We start from the raw sequence: 12,856 nt of genomic DNA, 5'->3' as shown, positions 1-12,856 counted from the left end.
TGCTCACCACTAATTCAATCAAAAACTCATACAGTACAATATATTCAAATATGCTCTGCTTTTTCAGAATGGGTTTTATGGTCTGTTTTGAAGGATGACTGATAGTGTAGTTTGGCCACAGAGTGAATGTTGTTTGGAAAGCAGGGAGGATGGAGTAGACCTCAGCTGTCGTGGATTTGTTCAGGACTGTTATCCCTCTGACATTCTCCCATTCTCCCTTCCTGAAGACTGTCCTTAGATAACTTCAACTGGAGATTGGTTTTAAGGACAGAATTTCACATGCATACTGTTATTGCCCCTAGATACAGTGCATTCGGGAAGTATTCAGACCTCTTGACTTTTTCCACATTTTGTTACGTCTCTAAAATTGATTAAATCACATTTTTTCCTCATCAATCTACACACAATACCCCATAACCACAAAGCAAAACATATTTTTTTTAAACATTTTTGCAAATGTATTAAAATAAAAAAACTGAAATACCTTATTTACATAAGTATTCAGACCCTTTGCTTTGAGACTTGAAACTGAGCTCAGGTGCATCCTGTTTCCACTGATCATCTTTGAGATGTTTCTACAACTTGATTGGAGTCCACCTGTGGTAAAATTAAATTGATTGGACATGATTTGGAAAGGCACACATCTGTCTATATAAGGTCCCACAGTTGACAGTGCATGTCAGAGAAAAAACCAAGCCATGAGGTCGAAGGAATTGTCCGTAGAGACAATTGTCCGATACAGGATTGTGTCAAGGCACAGATCTGGGGAAGGGTACCAAAAAATGTCTGCAGCATTGAAGGTCCCCAAGAACACAGTGGCCTCCATCAATCTTAAATGGAAGAAGTTTGGAACCACCAAGACTCTTCCTAGAGCTGGACACCCAGCCAAACTGAGCAATCGGAAGAGAAGGGCCTTGGTCAGGAAGGTGACCAAGAACCCAATGGTCACTCTGACAGAGCTCCAGAGCTCCTCTGTGGAGATGGGAGAACCTTCCGGAAGGACAACCATCTCTGCAGCACTCCACCAATCAGGCCTTTATGGTAGAGTGACCAGACGGAAGTCACTCCTCAGTAAAAGGCACATGACAGCCCGCTTGGAGTTTGCCAAAAGGCAAGAAAAGGAACAATTTGTTTTAATCCATTTTAGAATAAGGCTGTAACATAACAAAATGTGGGAAAAATTAAGGGGTCTGAATACTATCTGTACACTACCGTTCAAAAGTTTGGGGTCACTTAGAAATGTCCTTGTTTTTGAAAGAAAAGCAAATTTTTTGGCCCATTAAAATAACTTAAAATTGATGTTCTGCCTTCTAGGCAGAGTTGCAAAGAAAAAGCCATATCTCAAACTGGCCAATAAAAGATTAAGATGGGCAAAAGAACACAGACACTGGACAGAGGAACTCTGCCTAGAAGGCCAGCATCCCGGAGTCGCCTCTTCACTGTCGATGTTGAGACTGGTGTTTTGCTGGTACTATTTAATGAAGCTTCCAGTTGAGGACTTGTGAGGCGTCTGTTTCTCTAATGTACTTGTCCTCTTGCTCAGTTGTGCACCGGGGCCTCCCACTCCTCTTTCTATTCTGGTTAGAGCCAGTTTGCGCTGTTCTGTGAAGGGAGTAGTACACAGCGTTGTACGAGATCTTCAGTTTTTGGCAATTTCTCGCATGGAATAGCCTTCATTTCTCAGAACAAGAATAAACTGACGAGTTTCAGAGGAAAGTTATTTGTTTCTGGCCATTTTGAGCCTGTAATCGAACCCACAAATGCTGATGCTCCAGATACTCAACTAGTCTAAAGAAGGCCAGTTTTATTGCTTCTTTAATCAGAACAACAGTTTTCAGCTGTGCTAACATAATTGCAAAAGGGTTTTCTAATGATCAATTAGCCTTTTAAAATGATAAACTTGGATTAGCTAACACATCGTGCCATTGGAAAACAGGAGTGATGGTTGCTGATAATAGGCCTCTGTATGCCTATGTAGATATTCCATTCAAAATTAGCCGTTTCCAGCTACAGTAGTCATTTACAACATTAACAATGTCTACACTATATTTCTGATCAATTTGATGTTATTTTAATGGACAAAAAATAAATGTGCTTTTCTTTCAAAAACAAGGACATTTCTAAGTGACCCCAAACTTTTGAATGGTAGTTTATGGTCAATTCCACGATAACAGAATGATGCTGACAAATAATTAACACAGAACATTTTGCACAAACACACTTACTTGAACATTGCAGATGGAACGTTTGGTGACAGGATGACGGCACAAACAGCACAAACGGTCATTCTGTTATGCATCTGAACTGTTCTTCACGTATGTGTTTTTGTACCCATTTTCTGTGGATATTGTTAAATGTCGTCCTTGTGCATAGAGTTGCATCGTTTGTTTAACTTTGCAATCATTGTGTTTTGTTTGAGATACATTTTTAAAGTGAAAAGCCCGAGTGTCAGCATCATTCTGTTCCTGTGGAATTGGCCATATGAGATGTTTGAACTGAGTTCACAAAGTAAAGCTCATGAATGTGATTAATGCACAGAGTCTTGCATGGAGACTCGGAGTGTATGCTTCCATCGCATGACAAGTTCCAATAATGCCCACGTTTATGCACTTTTCAGATGACTGGCTCTGGATTCTGTCTCTTAAGATTGGTCCTCAGCCTCGGTCATAATTAAGCACAACAATGACCCTGCCAGGAATGTTTCCCATTTCTATTAGTGTTTCAAAGAAAATTCCTATTTTATTATTCCCCAATGCAATAATTAAACCACATATTTGTGAAATGGACGGAATGTGAGGCAATTAGTTTTAATGATGTGCAAGACAAATCTGCACGACAGCAATTACTGCGACAAAGTGTTCAACAGCCAGGCAGCCAGACAGGCAGGCCAGCCCCATGCAGCAGGCCGGACCCAGGGAAGGGAGACAGACAGTGACACTGCAGCAGCCAGGCTTGTGTGGAGCTCTAGTCAGAGTCAAAAGGACCAGGGTCAGTGCCCACTGCCCAGCCAAGTCCATTGTGAATGAATGGAACGCATGTTTGGTGCCACATTGTGTCACTTTAATGACTGCTATTGGGCGACAGAGCTGAAGAGGGTCATATATTCAGGGTCACATACACAGACTCTGACATGTACCAACCATACAGCCTGTTGATTAGGCCATTTTCTAGGCCAGTTACACAAATTGATAAGTGAGTATATGTAATTGTTCCAATTTAGATGGTACGGTGTCAATGATTGGGATGGGTGGGGTGGGGAGTGGGAGCCACTCATTTACTGAACTCTCCCTCATAATGTCAACAGACTCTTTGATCCTCAAAGTCTTCCCCAAACCCTTGTAATCTTTGAGGTTGAACAAGGCTGTGGCACCAGGCCAGCCTCAAGTCTAGTTAGTGGATGATATATTTAACTCCCTGCCAAGTAGAGACTAGGCAATTCTTATTTTATCCCATGGCGGAAACTGGAAAACTCTGATCACATACCAAGTTATACGAGTCCACACTCCACAAGCACATTTCCCTGACTGTGTACACTTCATCAGACAAGGGTATATTTCCCCCCAAAGCAGTTAAAACTAAATGCTCTAGCGAATTTGTTGGGTTTAAATAGAATAGACTTAACAATAAACCACAGGAATTTGGTCAAGGACTATTATTTAATTTAGCATTTGTTCCCCTTTGCCATCAAGTTGCAATGATTGACTGTAATGCACACTCTCTCAATGAACACATCATATCGTAAGAAAGTTGTGGTGCTGAATTCAAAACCATGTGGTGCTAGTTTGCTGCCTTTTCATGGCAATTTTACGTCTACTGTTAGGATACAATTAGAGAGAGCGAGAGAACAAGAGACTGAAGCCAAGCTGTTAGCTACACAGTAGAATAATTATGTTCCTCGGTGTGGCAGCCAAGGACTCAGTCTTCCTCATGCCATAGAGGACACGTAGGAGGTCCATTCTCCTCTCACATCAGACAAACTGGTCCCTGTGTCTGAACAATAACAGGAAGCCTACAGCAGGTAGACCATGCAGCCCTTAGCTACCAGCTCTCTTCACAGTGCCAGAAACAGTGGAAGCCTTCCTGCCTGCGATCTGTCAGTGTCCACGGCATCTGTGTCAATAGCATTCCACCACTGTTGACGGAGCACTGCTGTTTGCTTTAGCCACCAGAGAGTAGCAACCTGATTTAGTGTTTGAGGACAATGTCATAAATTCTGCAGTGCCATCCAGTACATACATTTGTGTCACAAGATGGAGTGGTTGTTTGCTTTGAATCGCATGCCACAGGCCTTTGAATAGTGTTCACGTAGCTGGAGTGAGGTGCAGGGAGGGGCCAGGGTTGGCCGTGTGCAGATTGTTTTGCCATGACCATGAAATTACCTCAACACTCACTGTATTTTCAGACAATTGATAAATATTGTTTATACATCAATCTTTGACCAGACAAGGAAAACAGATTGGTTTGTTTTTCAAATATAGGAATATCTGCGAGCACGAGCCATGCCATATATGAAAGGTGAGGCATTTACAGTCAGACTCATTTTTTAATGTGCTTCTTTTATGACCCTTTTAAGCTGTTTGTCTTTATAATGGCAATGACACACATTCGATTTGGAATCAGTAATGAAAGGTATTTCTAGGAAAACTGCTGAGCATTGGAACGCCAGTAGCATTAAGCACCGCCAAGGAGCTGAAGAAAAAAATCGGAGAAATCGAACAAGGGTTAAATGTAAGCGATCACATACATTTAGACTAAACAGGGCTGTTATGGGCTCAGGTGAAATTGAACATGACATTCCCTCCAGGCTCTGTACTATAAGGAAAAGCAAAGGCAGAGACACACAACTAATCGCCCCCTTGATTGAATCACTTAAAGTCAATCCGGGCCGGTGCTGAGATAATGTAGGCCATGTCTGGAGTTGCTCCTTTATGTGAAAGACCACATGTTCTAACATGACACCGCTAATGATCTCCCCCCCCCCCGCAGCCGACTGCCAGCCCCCCTGCCATAACCGCGGCTCCTGCAGTAGGCCCCACACATGTGTGTGCCGCTCGGGGTTCCAGGGGGCCCGCTGCGAGGAGGCAGCACCAGAGCAGGTGTACATCCACACCGGAGGGTCCCTGAGGCGCATCCAGCCAGGCACTAACCCCTTCCAGAGAGAGCAGCCCAGGAGGAGACCTACAGAGAGGCAGGCCATAGACAACCCCAGCCCCAGGGCCCAGACAATCAGACCTGATACCACCAGACAGCCTCTTCAACCTGTGTAAGTCCACCGCTGCACTGTACCCACTTCCTGCTGGGGTATTTACACATTTAAAAATGGTTACTCACTGATCTTTACACACTGACCTAATTTATCTCTGTTTAGCTAGAGGAACTATGTGTTTTCCCAACAGAACAAGGAGAGAAATGTAAATTATCTTTTGATTGTTTGTGTTCAACATGCTTTATGCTTTAAACATACTTTAAGAGGGAAGGAAAGGAAAGGGGGATACCTAGTCAGTTGTAAAACTGAATGCCTTCAACTGAAATGTAGGAGCTCAGTAGACACTGAATATGGAATACTGGACTTACAGAAGTTTCAGTATTTGATGAGATGCATACATTCTGGATCTGTAACACACTAAATAGTGGGGTGACAGTAAAATATTCTTGGTTTCCAATCCAAGAGTACAGTAGGCCTTTGAAGTGTAATCAAAACTGATTTTCTGGAGCTAGACCACTGACATCTGAGATTTTTGTAATATAATCGCTGAGTTCAGAAGAGGATTTAAACCTCCGATGCCATTTCTTTTGATCTATGATGGCAGTCTGACATGTGAGCATGGCAGCCCTGCGGCTTTATGAAATGTTTTTGGCCCAGTGTCATGGCACACTGATATACATCTTCATTTGAACATGGAATTCGTTTCACAGTCAAACTTGGACTCAAGTGTAGAGTCTGCTGTTTATTCGGGGAGAAAAACGCTGTGGTTTAAGCTCATGTAAAAAGGAGTTATGCCTCTAAGCTCCTCATTTCTACAGTAAGAAGACAAAATTATAATTTCGCATCTATTCAAAATCAGCCTTAGTCTTACAGGAGCAGGCAGAGGAAGGAGAAAGGCACTGTACTGTACACACCCCCATGAGTTTAACTACTACAACAGTCACCTGGACAGTGTGAGAAGAAAGTGTAATAATATACTATATGATGTGTATGTACGACATACGGCGTGTGCAAAACAGAAGTTCTTTATCCTTGTATGCATTATGATTTGTGTTTGTCATTGGGTTGAATCATAGCAGATTAGCGGGTCCATATGTTAAATGTTTAATGGTTCATTCTTAATGCTGTGTAGAACCAGAGCTAAAGAACCTAGCATGACTTTCCTTCTTCACCATTAAAAGAGCTGCTCCATATTAACTCCACAGGGGGTTAAGAAGCCATGGTTGAAAAACATGAAGTTCAACATGTAGTGTGAAGGAAAACAACGTCTGATTTGCCACATAGGATTGCCACAGTAACGCTTGCCATTTGCTATGAAGATAGAAACCAGATTTGAATGAATAATGTATTTTCTTTGGGTTTGTTTAACATTATAAAAATGTCAATTTGTTAATTGGACTAGACTAACAATGACTACCGATGCACATAGCGTGACAACTGGTCCGACTAGGTCATCTCACTAAACATTCAGCTATTCTCCAAAGACCATTAATCAGACCAGAGAATGGCATCAGACTTTTGGCTTCGACAGCATTCTATTTGTATCGCAATCATTCTGGAAATGATACTCGTGCATTTCTGCTAAAAATGATTGTATTTTTTCTCCACTGTTTGCTTAAGTACCTTGTTAAGCTTGGAGGTCACTGCCAAATCTTCTGATTATGGTCGTGTTATGGTTAGAACTGTATTTCCGACTGAGGGTGTTGAAAGGTGATGCTTGTTTGTGTCTATGACTGTGCAGGCCGATTTTTTTGTTATGTATGGGAAAAGTTTATCTTGTCAAACGCTTCTCTGCCTTGGATGAGAGCCCAATGGTTTTCTAATCCTCCTGCAGTTGTATTAAGTGCCATAATTTGTTTGAGCACTGAGGTCACCCTTCGTTTTCAGCCAAAGTGTCATCTGGGTAATATCGTTCTCTGAAATCTCTGCAGTGTATTCGATTACAGTTGACATTTATGGTCCAGTACGTTCTAATTGCGAGAACTGAGAGTGCCTTTTGCAGTTATGTCACATTGTATTTCTGTTGGTGTTATGGAATTATACTGGCAAAACTGCTCTGATGCATGTAGTAGCTTGAAGTAACCCAAGTAAATGTGTTGGCAGATGTTTTCCCAAAACAGTTTTTAAATTATTTTCCCTTGCATTGTTTCTTAGTCACGATAAATCTTTAGTTTGTAATCAATACAAGGCATGTGTCAGAAGTGCACAGTTGCTATGCATATGCTTGCTTTGATATTGACTTAGTGGACATATTTGCAACCTGAGTCACAGATCTGGGACAAATAAGAGAGCAAAGCTGCATATTTGACATTACAAGAGGCAGACACCGTTACTGAGTCACACACAACCTGGCGATGAGCAGCTTGAGCTCGCCTGTCTCTAATGGAGCTGACTAACACATCACAGCAGGTGCTGTTCATCTGAAGATGAGCCATTTCCTACTCCACAACACAAGCCTGGCCAGAGCCTGTCCAACCATTCAAATGAACGCTTGTGGATGAGTTGGCAAACACAGACGTTTAGAAAAAAATGGGGTTGTGAAGCCAGAAACAGGCCCAAACTATGAGAAGTATAGAAAACAGTGACTGTGTGGACATTTGGAAAATATTATTCACATAACCCATTCAGAGAGTGGCAGGCTCACGTGTCTGTATTTTCAGGCTACTAGAGTACTTCTTCTCAGAAGATGTTTGTGTAATGTACTGTATGTGTGGGTCCAGTTCCAGTGAGCACCATTCTCCATTCAGGCCCTGTTGTAACCCAGAGGTGGAAAAAGTTTACCCCTGGAGCAGTAGTGGACCCAGGTCTTTGTCTCAGATATCAGGTTTTGGTTGTGCTGTGGCCAGAGGCGCGGGAGCAATGTGAGGTCAGTGAGAGAGTGCAGAGCGGTGCCAAGCCCAAATTAACGGGTGAGGAGAGCTGCCTCGGCACAGATTAGAACATCCTGCTGCTTTTACCCACTCTCCTCTTCTCCGGCCGGGGAGAAAGGGCCACTCTCAACAACAGCCGCAGACCCCTGCCTCTGCCCCTGCCTCCGCTGCCTCTACTCTCCTGCCTCCAGCCTGTCCAGGCCTTTCCTGTTCTCCCTAAGAGGGAAGGTGTGAGGTATGTCTCCGTCTGGGAAACAGGTTTGGGTCGTTACGCCAGTAGCACCTTGTTACTGACTTTACCTCTATTGCCTGTTGAGTCGCGCCAAGAAAACAGGCATTATGTAGCAGCTCCAAGCAGAGCTGGGCTTAAGATGGGCCAAGTTGGCCGGCAGTGATAAGGGCATGAAGGGTCGCCTGGCTGGCCAACGTGGAGCGGTCTGGGAGTCCAGACAGCCTGCTCTCCCGACCTGCCAGTTGGCCTCCCGCGGTAATGAAATCACCCTGTGTGTGCACTGTGTCAGCAGCAGATGGGAAATGAATACTGTCTGCTGTATTTTGTGAAGTGGTTTGTCAACACTTGGGAATATCGGGACGGTCTGTAAGACATGGACGGTCTGTAAGACATTCCAGTAAAACAGGTGTAGACTTTTGCTGTGTTTAACTCAGTTTACAGTAGGCCTGTGCAGAGTACTCTGAGGCCAAACACAGACCGTTTAGATTATTCATCAAACAGTAAAGAAAGTGTGTTCATAATGTTTGTAGCTAAAATAATAAATCAGGATCATGCAACTTACTGTGTCCACCCTGACCATACTCCCACTCTAGTTCCCTACACTCCTACTGCACTCCCCTACTCTCCCACTGTCCTCCCCTACACTTCCACTGTCCTACCCTACACTCCCACTGTCCTCCCCTACACTTCCACTGTCCTACCCTACACTCCCACTGTCCTCCCCTACACGTCCACTGTCCTCCCCTACACTCCCACTGTCCTCCCCTACACTTCCACTGTCCTACCCTACACTCCCACTGTCCTCCCCTACACGTCCACTGTCCTCCCCTACACTCCCACTGTCCTCCCCTACACTTCCACTGTCCTACCCTACACTCCCACTGTCCTCCCCTACACTTCCACTGTCCTACCCTACACTCCCACTGTCCTCCCCTACACGTCCACTGTCCTACCCTACACTCCCACTGTCCTCCCCTACACTTCCACTGTCCTACCCTACACTCCCACTGTCGTCCCCTACTCTCCAACTCTCCCACCCTACTCCCCTACACTCCCACCTACTCCCCTTTATTCCGACCCTTCACCTATAGTGAACTGTGTGGACCTCCCAGGGTCTGGCCAGGTCTAACGGCAGGCTAGAGATTGCCAGGTCTCTGGGCCACACTTCAGAATGAGTACATCCTTACGTGGCTGCCAAAGAAATAATCCATTCTCCCCCTATGCCGTCCCTCGTCCGCCCCGTTCGTCACCCCTGCAGTGGGATTCGACAGAGGTTCAGCGTAACACAGGCTTTCCTGTGGGGGGCTTTGCTCAGCTTAAGTAGTGAAACGTCCTTCCCTGCCAGCATGATATCCTGGTGGTCACAGCCAGTCTGTCAGCCCTTTTTATGAGGGTCAGGGCCAGCCTTGAACCACTCCAGTCCAGGCTGAATCGGTGGATCAGTGATACAGTACGGCATGGAGGACACAGTCACTGCCTCCCCTGGGTTCTTCCTCTGTCCCGTCCCTCTCTCCTTCTCTGACATCAGGCCTCCACAGGAAACGGGGCCAGGCCAGGGGCAGGGCAGAGCAGGATGTGCAGTCATCTTTCCAAAGGTGATTTCTCTGTGTGCTCCATGGTTACATAATCAAATATGTAGAGAGGAGGAACCTGGATTGTACTGTAGGACTCTGCACAGCAACAACTTCCCATCTAATGGTCTCTCCACTTGTGCTAGCTTATCTGGACTAATAGAAATGGATATGCTAACTGCAGGTTGCATTGTTGGAGCAGGTATTGCTTTCTCAGCCAAAGCTTCATGATAATTTACTCCACAAACACAATGGTGACCTTGCTGTGTTGTCCATGCAAAGCTGTTTCACTTAAAGCTCCCGAACAGTCAAAATCATGTTTTTCATGAACTTGGATGATATTTGGATGAAACCAGATCAAAGTACAATTGATTATACTTGTCCCCTCCCCCATGACAATACACTTGGATTCAGGAGGCGGGATTAACGCAGGATTATAAAGAGCGTGACAGCACAAAAAAGCCTCTCATTTTGACTGCAGCACGTCAGCAAATATGATAAGAGGTTTCCCCTATTCATCTAAGGCAAAGATACTTATAGTTTCCAGCTTTCATCTGTGTCTGGCGTTAGCTAGTAACTAGCTAGCTAGGTCTTCAGCATGGATCAAAGGGGTTGGCCATTACATCAAGACACATGCCTCACGGGAGATTCATGCAAACTTCTTCACATCATTGACAGTCATGATATATGGACATTGTCTGGCATTCAATATATATATTTATTGAAATGTACCCAGACCTTACCCTGTAAAGTTTCAACTGATATTCTCCAAGATGAACCAGCTAGCTAGCTTGATAAACAGTGCCAACAATTACTTTTTTTATAAAAAAAGTTCCTATTTAAAAGAAAATACAAACATACACATACGAACAACAACTTACAAACATCAACTACATCTCCTCTGCCCAGACCCAAATTCTCACACCTCCATCCCTAGTGCTTGCATTGTTGTTTGCCACATGGCCTTAAAGTGTACCAATTTGATTTTCTCGGTCGCCCATGCTATTTCAATAATAAATCATTTGATTTTCCCATTGTGTTAATGATGGCGGATTAATTGATTTCCAATATACTTTTTTTTCAAGATGAGTGATGAGAAGATAATCATCCAGCCCACTGGGTCTCACTACACTCCCATATGCCTTGTCATGAAATATGCAGACAGACAGATTCAAAGTTTACATTGTAATACTTCTGACAGACAACTTTCGAGCTCTGCCCATAACTTTTGGACTTCATAGCATTCCCAGAATGCATGGATTATGTAATCATTGTTAGTTTTACACTTAAAGACATGTCTCTGCCATTGTGTTTTAGAATTTGTGAATTTTGTCTCTTGTGTAGTTAATACTTGATTAAGCGTACATTTTGTTAACTGTAATTTCATTAGTTATGGTCCAACTTTCCCTCCATCCTGTGCCAACATCAGTTATTTTTAAGTCTTTGTTCCAATAGTTAATATTTTTTTCGAAGAGATTGTCAGTTGGATAGGATCTCTGCAAACTCTTGTATATCTTACCTGTCATATGGTCATCCTTATCTGACTCAAATAAGATTCCTTCAAGGTTGCTCTGATCTCCAAAAGATTTCAAATTGAAATTCTGTGATATGTAACTTTTAAGTTGCATGTATTTGAACCTTTCTACATTGGTCAGTCCAAAATGACTTCTTAATTCTATCATGGAAATAAATGTATTTCCTCTTACCAAGTCATTTACAGTTTCTATGCCATTACTATTCCATGTGGACCAATTTATCGGTGAATTCTGAAAAGCTATCTAAGGATTGTTCCATAAGGTTGCTTTTTTAGGGAGTGATATTTGTTATTTCATACAGTGCATTCGGAAAGTATTCAGACTATTTCACTTTTTCCAAAATGTGTTATGTTACAGCCTTATTCTAAAATGGATTTAAAAAATATATACACTAACCTTCAAAAGTTTGAGGTCACTTAGAAATGTCCTTGTTTTTGAAAGAAAAGCACATTTTTTGTCCATTAAAATAAGATCAAATTGATCAGAAAGACAGTGTAGACATTGTTAATATTGTAAATGACTATTGTAGCTGAAAACGGCTGATTTATTATGGAATATCTACAAAGGCGTACAGAGACCCATTATCAGCAACCATCACTCCTGTATTCCAATGTCACGTTGTGTTAGCTAATCCAAGTTTATCATTTTTAAAGGCTAATTGATCATTAGAAAACCATTCTGCAATTATGTTAGCACAGCTGAAAACTATTTTGCTGATTAAAGAAGCAAAAAAACTGGCCTTCTTTAGACTAGTTGAGTATCTGGAGCATCAGCATTTGGGTGTTTGATTACAGACTCAAAATGGCCAGAAACAAACAACTTTCTTCTGAAACTCGTCAGTTTATTCTTGTTCTAAGAAATGAAGGCTATTCCATGCGAGAAATTGCCAAAACTGAAGATCTCATATAGAGGTCGACCGATTATGATTTTTCAACGCCGATACCGATACCGATTATTGGAGGACCAAAAAAAGGCCGATACCGATTAATCGGCCGATTTTTATATGTATATTTGTAATAATGACAATTACAACAATACTGAATGAACATTTATTTTAACTTAATATAATAAATAAATAAAATCAATTAAGTCTCAAGTAAATAATGAAACATGTTCAATTTGGTTTAAATAATGCAAAAACAAAGTGTTCGAGAAGAAAGTAAAAGTGCAATATGTGCATGTAAAAAAGCTAACGTTTAAGTTCCTTGCTCAGAACATGAGAACATATGAAAGCTGGTGGTTCCTTTTAACATGAGTCTTCAATATTCCCAGCTAAGAAGTTTTAGGTTGTTATAGGACTATTTCTCTCTATACCATTTGTATTTCATATACCTTTGACTATTGGATGTTCTAATAGGTACTTTAGTATTGCCAGCCTTATCTCGGGAGTTCATTAACAGCGCCATGCTTGAAGCACAGCGAAGAATGCTGGCAAATGCAGG

At 42.5% G+C, this 12,856-nt stretch overlaps 1 protein-coding gene across 3 annotated transcripts in view; it reads left to right on the top strand.

Annotated features, from left to right (window-relative positions):
• The window catches only part of LOC139530810 (latent-transforming growth factor beta-binding protein 2-like), a 155,883-nt gene that overhangs the window by 22,360 nt on the left and 120,667 nt on the right, over nt 1–12,856 (top strand). For all 3 annotated transcript variants that reach the window (XM_071327518.1, XM_071327519.1, XM_071327517.1), the window contains exon 3: nt 4,987–5,263. In XM_071327518.1, coding sequence (XP_071183619.1) covers nt 4,987–5,263 — 277 coding nt within the window. The remainder of the gene's footprint in view (nt 1–4,986; nt 5,264–12,856) is intronic.

Source organism: Salvelinus alpinus, chromosome 9, assembly GCF_045679555.1.
Source record: "Salvelinus alpinus chromosome 9, SLU_Salpinus.1, whole genome shotgun sequence".
NCBI classification, from domain to species: Eukaryota; Metazoa; Chordata; class Actinopteri; order Salmoniformes; family Salmonidae; genus Salvelinus; species Salvelinus alpinus.
This window is presented reverse-complemented; position numbering and strand designations above follow the sequence as displayed.